This window comes from Thermobia domestica, chromosome 7 (genome assembly GCF_964235325.1).
Source record: "Thermobia domestica chromosome 7, izTheDome1.hap1.1, whole genome shotgun sequence".
NCBI lineage: Eukaryota > Metazoa > Arthropoda > Insecta > Zygentoma > Lepismatidae > Thermobia > Thermobia domestica.
Window position 1 is genome coordinate 301,432,637 of NC_137460.1, and position 15,495 is coordinate 301,448,131.

At 34.6% G+C, this 15,495-nt stretch overlaps 1 protein-coding gene across 1 annotated transcript in view; it reads right to left on the reverse strand.

The window, feature by feature from the left end:
- Positions 1 to 516: 516 nt before the first annotated feature.
- Positions 517 to 15,495, reverse strand: part of LOC145691115 (uncharacterized) — a 465,209-nt gene continuing 450,230 nt past the window's right edge. Inside the window, exon 9 of the mRNA XM_081766826.1 lies at positions 517 to 12,375. Coding sequence (XP_081622952.1) covers positions 10,141 to 12,375 — 2,235 coding nt within the window. The 3' untranslated portion in view covers positions 517 to 10,140. The remainder of the gene's footprint in view (positions 12,376 to 15,495) is intronic.

Here is a 15,495-nt window from a genome sequence, read left to right on the forward strand (position 1 = left end):
TTATACGGTTGTTTCGTATAATAAACAATATGTTGGTCTTTATCCGAATCGTATCTCTTTCTATAAAAATATTCTCCAATATATGAAACTTAATATTTTATATCCTCATATCATCAACAATCTTAGATTAATGTTTCATAACAAAAGGGGGTAAGAATAGTGATATTTGCATGCGGATATCCCAATGTTTATATCCTATACATGCTTTCTTAACAGAAGGGCGAAATATTTTCAACAAGTACAAACATTTTTTTACCCTTTTGTTTAAAGTATAGTTTTTAAAAATGTATTATTAATTTCTCTTATTAAAATTTAATAATACTTGTTTCATATTTTAAAAAAATTAATGCATTAAAAATATCTATGCATTCAATATGTGAAATTGTCAATGTAGTGTACTCTTTTACATACTATTTTTTAAACATGAAAACATTGCATTTATACAAAAGTTTACTCTTTTGTTTATTTTAAAATATGTTTAAGTTTTTCCAACTGAGAAATCACACACACGTAGTCTTTTACTTCATTATTGTTTTATTTTTATTATATTGTTTATATGTTTGCATAACATGATTAGCAGTGAAAATATCTAAAGCTCTTCGGTCTTGCTCTTTCAAAACTTCGAAGAACACATTGATATTTTTATAACAATATGGCAACAATCACAATTAACAACACCTTTGTCCAAAATACGTTAACATTTACAAAAACACAAAATTGGAGCATAAAAAGTTTCATGTTTTTATCAAACAGACAAAAAAAAACTTCATGCACTCATAACAACAGACAACATATCTCTTATAACAAAAGAAATATTTTATTCATTTTTATATACATACAGAATACATCGTATTTACCCGAAAATGCACGAATTTGTTTTACATAAACATATCCATTCCTGTATTCCATGTCGCGCTTCTATACGTAAAAGTGCATCACTTGACTATCACTCATACTAAATAATTGAAGATAACTGTTAAATAGGAAATATATTAGTTTATAATATATGAACTACTCTCTTTAATCCGTGTGAGTACTAAGTGAAGTTGTCTGTTATGGAACTGCATATTACAATGGTTTTCAAGACTACAGAAAAGACAATGGTTTAACTACCAATGATATCCAGTACCTGTGTATACACAAAGTAACTATGGTAGTAATGAGAAAAGTAATTTCGCCCAAAATATAATTCCGGACATTTTAACTAATTCCGTGACATTCAACAGATCTTAGAACAAATCGAAGTTCCTTTTTATGTAAAAAAAAAACTAGAAAACTTATGACATGTGTCTACAATTTGTAAGGTTGAAGAAAACATGTTTTCCTAATACTTAACATTCTTTGGAACATAAACCCAGTTAGTGAGAAAGATTATAGTTGCATTTCCTTGATACTAGTGATTTTTTAAAATTGTATTTACTAAAAAGTTTTAATGGACTACACAGTTACAGAAATGAGTGATACTAATAAGTGTATTTTTTAAATTCACATTTTTCTAAGATCCTGTTCGTGTCTGTGTATTAATTCTTAAAATGAAATGAGTCTTTTTTTTTAAAAAAAAAAAAAGAAATACACATCCATAAAGAGAAGACATTACGAGAATCGATACGCAAAACTTAAATCAAATTCAATTCACAATTTATTCGTTTCAGAGCAACCGTTTCGCTACGTAGTAGATCAATTTATGTAATTGCAGCTTTCGTCACATTATGTCAGATTTTCATGTATTCGGATACTAATGGATCATTAGCTATTCAAGATAGCACTCCTAGCATCAGTAGTATCCTGTTTCAAATCCTTTAGTTTAACGTCCCACGATTATGCTCTTTGGGCTAAGGGAGACGACGATTGAAGCAAGTGGATGATGATGGAAGAATTAATAGAATGATCATGTGTGAGGAAACGGGAGTACCTCGAGAAAATCCATGGACATGATGTTGTCCATCACAAACTTACCTGACAGGATCGAACCAGGGACCGCAAACACCAGGTGTAAGCGTTCCACCATTAAGCCATTGAACTACCCTGTCCAGTTCCAAAGGTGAAATATATGTGATAATCTGGTTCGCTTTAGAAGAAACATACTATCATATATATAGTATATAACTATTTTTATAAGAAATGAAATTGTGTAAACGTATATGCAGCAACCGAATAAAGGAAAACTATGATTAATTTTTATAAAGCCATTTGGGTGGAAGAAAGGGTTTTTAGGTCTGGTCTGTGTATTTTTCTAGAAATTACACCGTTAATTGTATTACTCCATATCATGGAAATTGAATGACGTTTCGTTACCGAAATTTAATTATGACAAACCAGCTTAATAGGACACACGTCCACTCCAAAAGATCGATTATCTTAGTTTTTTGGATGCTCTAAAAATTTATAGTTTCCCTATAAGTATAAGATTATACCATGTTGGAATGAATAATATGTTTAAAAAAAAATGACAAGAAAAATTATTAAGTTGCCTGCATTTGCGATTATGGTCCACAAAATCTATTGATTCCTGAAGCTTGTTATGTTGAATGGAAGAGTGATAGCACTGTATTTATTTTCTGGTAAATACGAAGTAGCTTTATTTAAGGAGATAGTACGGAAAGAATACTTTTAAATTTCTGACACAGCAAATACTTCTAATGTTCAACACACACCCTGATTCGTCTTTGTAAACACCAGAAATATTCTCTCACAAGTATACAAATTTCAATTCACGTTATTTATTAATACAAACATGTTCAACAGTGACAATTAAAAACAAGATAATCTGTTATTAAAATTCAAGAAGCTTGTGTTTAAACACAAGCCCACTTAAAATTCACTTTAGATTAGTGAACAAAATTTTACAAAATATACACCTAACGTTGCATAAATTATTTTGTGCAATATATGTACTTAGATAATACGGTTCCACTTAGAAGAAAAAACACAACATATATATAGTTATTTTTGTAGGAAACGAAATTATGTAAAACATAAATGCTACAAAGAAATATAGAAAAAATATTTATTTTCACAAAGCCATTTGGACGAAAGGAGGATAACCACAATATCATACTAGGATAAAGTTAATAGTCCTCAGCTCAGCTCATGTATGCTCATGAACTGTACTTAACGCCTCCGAAAAAATGTGATTCTCATCACACAGACTCTGCGCAAGTTATGTTTGTAAGAATCATTTAACAGTGACAATATTTTTCTATTTCCATTCTTTTCTTTATGAGAAATGACATTTTGAACAGAAGATTGTCTAAACCTTGTAATCTCACGATCAAGTTGACTTGTTCTTTGAATCTCGCTCCTAGCCATATCAATATTCACCTTATCTTCTTCCCGATGCTGAGATAACTTACAGAAAATTTTAAGAACAATCGTTTAAGATCTTTCCTTTGCAACTAGTTATTTTAATATGTTGCTGTTTTAAGGTATGAAGTAGCGTATTGTTTAAGTTTTCTTTCAACTTTCCCTGTTGCAAGTTGAATTCATTCATGTTCGTTAGATTCATATTCACAATAAAGAAACGTTGAGGTATTGCGTCCCAGATTCTCATGTAATAGCTATTCGTTACTAAATGTTGTAAATGTAATGTTGAAACAAACTGGAAGTTAACTACAAAATACATCTAGTTACACAATGATCAAGTTCAATTTTTATCTGATGAAGCATCAACAAGGTGAAATCAAGCGGTGTACGAAAGAAAATCATCCAATCTGCCTTAAATATTGTGTCTGGTGTATTTATAATATTTTTTTCTTTACTCATTTTTAATCTGATAAGATAACTTCAGCTGGCCATTTAATGTGTAAAATTAGAAGTATGACTGGTTATTGAACAGAGTTTACCCGTTTATGTATATGTTCACGTAAAACTAAAGATTTATTTATAAAATATATGTAGCTTATAATACTTTAAGTTATTTATATAATAATGTTCAACTTCAGTTATCTTCCCAATAATTTCGGAATAAATTTCAGATATCCATAATTTTAAGACAAATTATATTATCAATGAATTTATATAGAAGACTTCAGAACATGCCTGGAATATATGTTTAAAAGTTTACGTGTGATCTTGGCACATTTTAAGATTAACGAAGTTAAAAATGGGGACGTGAGTTAAGTTTACAATAGAAGAGATAATTCATGAGAAAAATACATAAATAACCTTTAAACAACATAACTTTGAAATATATCACAACGTATCTTATAAACATTAGGTGTTATCGCAGTAGACTTGTTCTGGAAGGAAAAGTTCAAATTATATTTCAAAATGATTCATCACAGTGACAAGGGACTGAAACTGTCTTAGATAAGTTTAGACATTATTAATGTGGATATTAATTAATAATCATGATAGAACTATGATAAATATCAGATAATAAAAATGTAATTGTTTGTATATAATAGCGGGCGGATGTATCCCATATATAACTACATCACAAGGTCACCAGTTTAAAAATATGATTCAGCCTAAAAGCATAACAAAGTTTTACATGACCGTGTTAAAAATAAAACACTAAACTATTTCGCTTATTTCAATTGATCTTGTTCTAAAATCCATTAAAATAGAACATATACATGACTTACGATGCAGTTACTGTTAGTATTAAAATTAATGGAAGCAGAGTCTGAGGAATAAGACAAAATATTTTATCCCCTCTTTCTAAGTTTTGATGAACAGGTACTGTACTTCATTCAATCTATTTATTGCTTAATTCTCATTATTGTAAAGAACATTATACTAACAGAAAACCTTTAGAACACTTTTGAAGCCGATGAATTTTTGTTTAACAAATCATGTGTTTTATGTTATGCCACTACTCTGTAAAGTTATACCCTTATGCTTAGAACATCTTCCATTTCTTTAGGTTATCGAATTATGCTTTTACTGATTCACAGAAACATTACCTCAAATGGCACACAAGAAAAATTAAGATATACGACAAACTTTGGACTCATTCAAGATTTAATGTTAGCAATAAAACCATGTGCGAATGTGTTGGTGTTTTGAATGTACGTAATTTGTGGTGTTAATACACTGTCAACGTATTTATTTTCCAATCCAATACAAACAATGTCTAAAAGGCAGCGAAATATAAAACATGCGTCAAATTATAAAATTTTACATTTCATTCCCTATTACAACTTCCTAAAGTTCTCTTTATATCTCCCAAATTAAAGAGTCCTGCTTCGCTCTTGACTGCAAAGCTAAAGAATATATCTGTGAGCATGTAACTATGTATTGAGTCACTGGGTAAGCCTTTCATATGTATCACTTTTAACATTGTATGCTTCTTGAATTCGTTGGCGACCTGACAGTTAAAATGGTAGAATTAGTGTTCATCAGTAAATTGTTTGTGATGCTTCATTGATTAAAATACAATTGAAGAAACGAAACGAAAATAAAAAAAAACGAATAAAAAATAATTAAACAAATAAAAGGTTGGTGTGATGTCATTTTGTAATATGTTGAATTCATTTTCTAGTGTTCTTATTCCGTAGTACTTTGTAATCAATTAGTGTTGGGCTAATATATTCTGTAAGCAACTTAAAAATCTTTATGCCTTTTAAATTTTAATTGCGACGCATATACCTCAAATTCTTTAAGAATTAACAAATGACTGGAAAAGGATTGTTGACGTTCACAAATATAACAGAGGAAAGTTATGACTTCCGGAATTATGTATATGTTTGCATCATTTATAAGGGACAAATTTTATTTATTCATTTTCATCTAACGTATTCAAAAAGCCAGATAAACTTTATTATTGCATTTCTCTGGATACAAAAATATTGCTTAATGTGTAGGCTAACACAAGACAAATGGTCCTTCTCTTTCCTCTTAGATAGGCTGTACATCTTGATCAAATAATAATGTTTATTTGTCATATTTATATATATGAATACAAATTTTATACTGATTTTTTTTTTGAAATTTCATTTATTATAACAAAAATACTTAACACATGTTATTCAATATCAGTTCAGAAAATATTGCTAGCCTATATTTTATAAACAACTCTTTCATTTTAAATTTTATTTTAATATTGGAACAGTTGAATAAATTAATCTGGTTTCGGTATAAATATTGAGACAGATCGTTCTTCAGCATTCCCAGCACTCTCAGACATCCTGACAACATGTTTACACAAGAAATAATCTCCAGAACTGATAATTAGTTTGGCATGTTTAACTTTACTAGACAGGTATTTTTTTTTAAAAAAGAAAAAAAACATTAGTTCTCTATGATAGGGTATCAAAAGTGTATTGTAATAAACAATGCTAAAAACAAAGGGTATAAAGTTAAGTATTAAACTGCCATTAATAAACAAAGAAATATTTTTCTCACACTGCCTAAATTGATTCTAATCTAAAAAGACAGAAAAATCTATTTTTCACTTAAAAGAAAGTACTGTTACAACTATTGCTCTTGTCTATAACAACGAAAAAACATACATTATTGTTTTTTTACTCTGATAGGATTACATTTAAAAGGAAGTTTATATTCAACTATTCTGTTTTTAAAACATCTAAGCGTATTGCAAGACTTAACATTTTATTCTAACAAGCATTCCTTCCTTTATTATCTTTAATCTTCTTACAGGAATCACATGAAAGCATTTATTATTTAAATTTCGTAAATATTTTTTCTCTTGTTTTTTAACAACAACAAATAACTGCTTAGTTTTATTTGTTTATTGTCAGGGGACAAAGCTGTCCTACCTCTAATTTAGGCGATCACAAACTTTTAACGAAACAACTTCTTTTCCCCAACTATTATCATCATTAACACAACGCACACTGACTCTCACTGATAGGATGTCTGCAGCCAAGAAGTTTATTGCAACTTCTATGAATACCAAGATTTTAACGTCTTATGCTTCGTGTTCTAACTGGGAAAGAATCAAAAGCTGTCTGTCTGCTTAAGAATTCACATTTAGGAATAACAATGTCTGAATTATACAGTCAAAGGTATGGCATAGTGGCATTTATCATCCTATTTCAACCATTTCATATACTTTACCTGCACATTTGCAGCATATATTGGCATCAGACAGGCAGCGCAAGTGGAGACACCTATTAGGACGACTGTTAACTGTTAGGAATTAACGTTACACAAACAGACACGTTTTATATTATAATAAGAATTTAAAACAAATTTCGTCTGTTTTCTAAAGTAGCCGTCTTCAGGCAGCGAAGAATAAGAATGTTCCTTAGAATCCAATAGATCGGAAATTCTTCAAGAAATTTAAATTGTTACAAAATGTACAAGTTACACATAGAACTGGTTAGTAAATTGATTCGTAAACATTTATAAAGGGTGTTTTTTCAGAGGCGGAGAGCTTTATGTTGAAATAAAATATAGAAAAATGTTTTTAATATCCATGAAATTGGCTTTATATGAGAGTCATTTTTATTGCATTAATGTTTGAATATAGCGTAATATGAAGGTCCAATTTTCACACACTTCGCAGTAAATCAGGCTGTATTTCGGCTATAACGTGCCGAATGTTGACTTCCAAGTGCTCGATTGTTTCTGGTTTCTCGGCGTAGACATACGACTTTACATGTCCCCAGAGAAAATTATCTAATGGCATCAAATCGCACGAACGAGGTAGGTGGCGATCAAATGAAATTGCGGATCAATAGCAATATTGCTTCAGCCCATTCACCAAATGTACGGCGCGAACGATGATCGTGTGGCTTAAATTCCTGTACAGTTGAATCTTGTAAGCACGTAAACCAAGATCTTTATGCAAAACTTTCCATAAAGTGGCTGGACACAAGTCTAATTGTTGAGTAAGACGACGAATTGATACATTTGGATCATCATCAATCGCTACAAACCATCAATCGCTTGTTGTGTATTCACTGCACGACGTCTTACGGGATGTGTATTATCGTTTAGAATAAACGTATTGCGAAAACGATCCATAGTTTCCTCAAATTAATCACTCTGATGGACGATTATGAACACCATAAAATACACGTAATACCTGATGAGTTTGTCGAATTGAACCATGGTTTTCAAAATAAATTTGCAGAATTTGCAAACGTTTCTCCGACGTGAGTTTATTCATGGTGAATTGCCAAACCAAACTTACTTCAAAACAAACGAGAACTGCAATATCAGCTGTCACAGAAAACAGTGTTGCCAGTTTAAAGTTCTCCGTCTTTAAAAAGAACACCTTTTATTATACATGAGAAAGAGAAAATTGTCACACAAAATGAGAAACAATTTAGCATGCAACTAGAAGACGTGTATCTTTGCTCATTTTATTCCTTTCACTTTCTCTTACCTTGTCATCTCCTTTAATGATCTTTACGTATTGAAAAGAAGTATCAATATTTTAGTTATAATATTTTGTGTTTTCATAGCTTATCAGCTAAGATTTCTACCTTTATTTCAAAACACTTTTCAGCTCAGCAGCTATCGACATCTTAAAGACTTTTAACTTCATATCAACAGAAGTAGCACTGACAAACATCCCAGCTGCAGAGTCATCCCACACTAACTTGTCTCTCATAATATAAGTGTGTTACTTTTATCGCATTATCATATCATATTTATCATTAGAAAAAAACAAAATTAATGTACACAGGCACACTTAAATTATTAATAATAACATATCAATACACATGTCGTAAATAGAGTTTTCCTCTACACATTTTTACATTTTACAAATTATTTCCAAAAGAAATATTTGATATACTTTATTTTTTAAATAATTATAGCTTTCATGCTATTAAGTGTAATAAAAAATATTTCCGCGTCAGCACAGAGAAATGAAAACTTGTTTAACTTTTTAAACTCAAAATCAGGGGTGTGGCCATGGGGGGCCCATCGAGGCCAGGCCCCCAAATGATTTCCGGGACCCCTTAAATGACCAGCTCTTAAAACATCATCGAAAGATCACATCGCTTCAATCATTTAAAAACTAACGAAGTTTACGTATAATTTTGCATAAAATGTTATAATTTTACGGTAAATTATTTACCGATCGAAAAATAATACGGTATCTCTTCCGTGTAAGGAACGACCAAATGCACAGCTTGTTACCACATCTGCTGCAACTAAAATTTTCCGTTTCCTCAGGAATCAAAATCACTAGCTGTAACACAACTTTTCTGGCTTTGTACATTGTAACTGCACCCCTCGCTCACAAACGACGGGCCCCTCCTAGATAAACTGCTGGCTACACCCCTGCTCAAAATAAACATACACCATTTGAATACATTTCTTCACACTACGAAATTACTCTTTGAAATTCATACTCAGCACCGTAACATTACTTCTTTTCCTTAAAACACTGAAAATGGGTATATTTCATCTGCCTTGCAGTTTCAGATTAACAGACTACTCTAATAACAGACGGCCAGTTTCTAACTTCTCCTAAAATCACATAACACTAAGATGTTTTACTCGGGTGTGTTTTCTTGTATGTCTGTTGCTAAATAAATGTGTGTGTGAGTGTTTGTCCGTGTTTATATCCTAACACTGTATCGAAAGCTTTTAACAGGCACAATAATATTATTAATCATGAATAATAGTAGTAATAATGATAATAATACCAAGTCTCGAAATGCTACTACAGATACTTTTTCATATTTCAGAATAACTTCGTCGTAACTACCGTCCCATTAGAAAAAAAGAAACCTATTCGTTTGGTGAAAGTATAGAATAAATGAAAGACTGCACTGTGAATATTGTATAAACGCGATAACTCTACATACATTTACTTTGTATAAGGCAGCAAAAAATTCTTTTTTTTTTTCCAACACTCTCCGGTTAGAATAATTATAACAACAAAAATTAAGGACAAAAACTTCTCCGAACAGTTTTTCTTCGAATATATGTATAAAATATTCTAGAACAAAATGAATTGTGTGCATTCTCTTTTCATATCGACATGATAAGCCCTCCCCTTTCTTTCAGTTCCCAAATAATTGTCTCTGTCTTTATAACGTAAAACGTGTGTGACACCCCTACCCCTGGCTAACAACACCTGAAAATGTTCACAATCATTATTTCCTTTCAGACAAATAAAACAATTCAGCTTCTTTTTTTCATATTTCTGTAGTGTCTTTAAATAATTATAATATTAGTCCCTTGTATCACTTTCACACTTTCCCCCCTTTTTCATTGAATTATGCAACAAATGCCACAAGGAAACGGTCCATCACCTTTCAGTTGACGGACTATGGCCGGTGATAGACTGCTGAAAGTCGCCGCTGCACCTGGAGCCATTTTGCGTGTTGAAGGTTTTCGTGTATTTTGGCGATTATTTGGAAGAGGCTTACTGAAAATAACCTCATCACCAGAATCCTCAGACTGTACGCCACTATCGTTTGTTCCATCACCTCCATATAGACGGAGAGTTTCACCGTACACTGCTGAATATGCCTCTGGACCATCACTTTTACGATGCTCGCTTTTCTTTTGTTCGAAATCCTTCACGGTATCGTTAATAACCATTTCTTCTGCCAACGACATCTGGTTCTCTTGCTCTTCTTCCGTTTCTGGTGATGTCTTATGAGGGGAGTTGTATCTATGGCTAAGCAGCTCCACGTCTTCGGATCCACATTCAGACGTCTCCGAGCTGGCTTTCCGCTCCTCGTCGCCCATCGACTCCATTTCCTCGGTTGATATCCCTAAATGATAATACTTGGAAAACTTGAGCGGATCGTACATGGCGGGTTTCTCGAGTGGTGATTCACCAAGAACACTTAAGTACGTCCCCGTCTCGTCCCACTCGCCGCCTTCTCTCACCTTGTCTTCATCGTCTTCACTCCACAAGTAAGAAGGAAGTAACCCAACCCTTTTTTCTGGACCATCGCAGACTACAACTACTGAATGTCTTTTTGTATCAACTAAAAGGCTACTGGATGGTGCAGGCAAAGGGTTGCCAAACACGTTTTTTGGACCGGTAACGGCGGTGTCTTCTTCCTCCTCCTCTGCATCTTCTTCTCCTCCCTCTGATGAGTCAGAATCCCCTGGAGGAGGCAATGAAAGTGCTTCTTCCAGAGGCTGACTCTCCAGCCATCGAGTCACGGCAGCTGTTATTGGTTTGGGTGTCAGAGAAGAGGCCACTTGCACAGCGTTTTTCACGATATCTTCTGAAAGACGTTCTGCGAGATGTACTGCCACATTTCTCAAAGCTTCCTCTTCGTGGTTCAAATCCGGTCGATGAGGAATATCTTCGAAATGCTGAAGCGTGTCTTGTGCTACGTTATGCACAGTTTCTGTTTCCCGGTTTGGAACACTTTGTTCGTCATGCACTTCCAAACAAATGGCTTGCTCTTCCTGATGAGTCTCTTCTTTAAGTGATTGCATTGTAGTTGCCGTTGTTATAGTCTCAACAAGAGGCGTTGATTCAATAACGTCAAGCGTCTCTTCTTGAGGCTTATTCGAGCATTCTTCTTCAACAGGTTCAATTGTACTTTGTGCCATACTGATAGTTTCTTCAACTTCCTTTCTTGCCTCTTCATCTTCTTCCTCTTCCTCCAAAATTACCGTTCGACTCAAGCCCTTCTTCTCTTTCCCACTAAAGATAATTTCATCATCATCATCGTCATCAATGGCGTTCGTTGATGTGTCTAACTCTGGCAACAGCTCCAGCGAGTCTTCATCCACACTCGTCCCGTTGCTATTTCCGCTCTCTTGGCTGCTCTCCAATTCCATCGACAACTCTTCCCCTGGCGTCGGAGGTCGTTCCACGGACCGCTTCCGCCGAGAGCCTCTTCGTCGTGGTGGAGGCACTGGAGGCTCCTGGGACGTTAGCGTACATACTTCTTCGTCGGATGCTGCAGTCTCCAAGGAAGACACGACGTTCTCCGCCTCTGTCTTTTGTGTTTCGTCAGTTGAGCAAAGAAGGGTCCCCGTAGACTGATCCACTTCTTCTTGGTTTATGCTGCTAACCAGTTTTGAGGTCGTGACGTCGACTGAAGGCGTTTGTTCTGGAGATGTCTGAAGATGGGGTTGCTGGACAGACCTTTCTTGAACACAAGGATACGACTCATTCTGTGGCGAATGATCTTCAACAGGTTCCGCTTCCCCGGGAAGTGGTGTAGTGTCTTCACGCGATGCATCGGTAACTTGAGAACTTGTACTTTGATTCCCGCTTCCAGGCGTCGCTAGCTGTAGATGTACCTGCGACTGGTATATGGTAGGTTTCTCCTGCTGGACTACCACATTCTGCTGCTGGTCCTCGATGCCTCCGCTGCTACGCAATGAAAGATCACTTTCGGTCGCTCCATCTTCAGCCGGGGGCGAAACCTGTGAGCATTCTGATTGGCTGAAGCTCATCCCAGCCGCTTCCTTCTCATCGAGGTCTCCTGCCTCAGAACTGGACACCTCCGAGCCATCATCACTTAGCTGCAAAAATAAAACAACACCATTAATGGTTCTCCTTATGTTGCACACACAAAATAATCAATTATTATACAATAATTATAATGCACATGCATTAGAAAATCAAAACGTATTTGAAATTTTGCATGATTACTCTTTTTGCAGAAATCTCCTATCTAGATATCCGAAAGGAAAATCCATTTCATAAATACAGTAAGCTCAGCTTTCAAATGTAATAGAAATTTATGTAAATAGAATCGTCGATTGGGTTTATAATTCACAAGTAATAATTATCAGGATTATAGAAAGTAATGAGGATTACATAACGATATTTTTATCCTATAACTTTTACTGTTACAGTCCATCAAAAATGTATACACACTTTAATTAAATAAAACCCTATATTGTGTGTTAGTGCTTCACATAATGCACTACATCACAAGTTTAATACGCATTACAAAAACGGACATTACAAGTTAACGTCGCCACTACAGTTACTGAACGTGCTCAGTGGCCATACACATGCCACAACGGCTAGAGCAACGTTCGCGAGATTGTTGCGAATCTACTGTAATTTCTTCACACAGGTTTCAGGAAGGTCCTTCAAACTTCAAAGTTCACTTTCAAACTTGAAATACCGTTTTAAAAATGGACTTCTGTCCCTCAAATGTCAAGCGTACAGTGGCCATTTTGTTTCAGCGTCCCATGTTACATTCATGAGAGTACCGACATCTATTGAGGAAACAAGATATTGTATGTTGTAATGATAACTCAATTGGACTTCGTAAACAAGAGCCAAATACATCCTATGTAATAAATTGTGTTGACGTGTGTTGTTTGTGGGAACCAGCGCTGTGGGTTACAGGAAATGAACGTTGTCACAATAGATATCCTCTGGATAAATGTTTAATACTTCGCGAAAATAGCAGAACAATTGAAGTTAAAGGTAAATAATTGTGAAGACGGATGATGTCGATCCCCTGGAAGTTTCCATTGTTTTTTGTCCCACAGGATGAATGTTGTATTTTCGGTTTCATTTTTTTTTTTTTTTAGCTTCTTAAAGTCGCTATCTTCACCATTGTGTGATATTATTGTATCTTTAAAATATCACTAGCTTGCTCATTTGGAATGGAGAGTACCTATGTTCTGCATGGGCTGTTTGCATGGCAAATATGTAGCATGAAGCTGAAGACTACAGCGTAGTCAACTTGTCATTGCCAAAGGATAGCTGGATGTTATAACAAGCCTCGTTATCTTTAATAGCATAGTGCCGCATTAAACCTAAATTCGGCTCTGAATATATATAAATACGTATAGCTAACCGCCATATTGAAGAATCGCCACAAGCAATTTAAGTATTATTTACGTGGTAAAGAAACATGGCGGCTCCTGGTTTGTTGATTGTAGTTTAACAGGTCTTTTCAGTAGCGAGGCTAAGTGAAACGGGACTGTGTGCTCTATCACATGATTGATTGAAGTAGAGTTTGGGTTGCCGGAGACCAGTAGCATTTATCTGATTTGAAAATGAAGACTTTTATTTTTATGCTATAACCACTGTTACTTCCGATGCGTATAACCACTACTACAAAATACAAATATTACTATTACTACTAAACAAACGTATAGAATATCAGACTAAATGAAAATAAAATTAAACTTGAACTATTATAGACGCCTACTTTATTATTCATATTTTTTAAAAGCTCCTCGCTGTTGAAGAGGACTCCTACTTTCGAGTTTTGTGGGGGGGGGGATTACAAATTATTTTCAAATTCATCTGAACACAAATTTCGGTCATCGCAACTTCTATTGATATTCTGTTTATATTATCTGATCATTAAGTTTTCGTTACACATTACACTAAACACTCGTTCGGTATGTGAATTATTACCTGGTGTAGCAAGAGAATACACTGCATTTTCTTGAATAAATTTGGTGCATCTGCTTTCTCGGAAAACCAACTCCATACTTTTCAGCAATTGCTTTGATCTTTTGTATCAAGTGTTGATATTACAAAGTTCTTTCTTTCTTTCCTCTCAACCACTAACGGGTTATAGTAATAAGATTAGCAGTCGTCAACTAGAACTCTTTATACGAGGTGTGATTGAAAAGTTTTAAGACTGGGCTTGTAATTTAAAAATGGCAGTACTTTTAGGCCATTGTGATGGATCTCCTTCAAAGTAGTCCCCTGCTGAATGAACACACCGATTACAACGGTGTTTCCACTTCTGGAAGCATTCCTGAAAATTATTTTCCGTGATGGTGTGAAGCACTCTCTCCGTATTTGCTTGAATGTTCTCAATTGAGTCAAATCTCTTTCCTGGGCCTTTGTTTCTGGGTCATACCCATAAATCCATGATTCATACCCATACCCATGTATTACCCTATTCAAGAAATCTGAGTCCATTTCGGCTCGATTAAACAGTTCTTGGGACACTTCAAGTCTGTGTTGTTTCTGCTCGTGTGACAACACTTTTGGAATGAATTTCGCGGACACTTGACGCATGTTCAAATCATCAGTTAAAATTGACTGAGCCGCATAGAAATTTAAATTCAGGTCTTCAGCCATCTCTCTAATTGTAAGTCTACGGTTCGAGCGCACTAAATCGCCAACTTTCGCAATGTTTTCGTTTTTGATGTTGAAGGCCGTCCAGACCGAGGATCATCCTCTACTGACTCGCGGCCATCTTTAATATGTGAGACCAGATAAACACGTTTGACCGGCCCAGACATTTCTCTCCAAAAGCTGTTTTTAAGATTTCGTCAGTCTCCAAGTCCGGAAGCAGATTTCCCAGTTTTAAAACAAAATTTCACACAAATGCGTTGTTCCAATTTTTCATCCATTTTGCGCACTTAAAAATCCGCCAAGACACACACACAGGCCCGCACTCAACTGGTTGCTACGCCGTACTCAAGAAAGATATCTCGGTGCATGTTTCAACATGTCTCACGGACACACCAAGCCACCACTTCCATGCTAACGGGCCATTATATCTACTGCTGAGCAGTGTTGCCAACTGTCTTAAAAACTTTCCAATCACACCACTAATTTCCGTCGAAACTAATTTTAAATCTGTCAAATCATTAAACGAAGAGAGAACAGTGTTGACGCTGCGAACAACAATGAAAGAAATTAGACCTAAC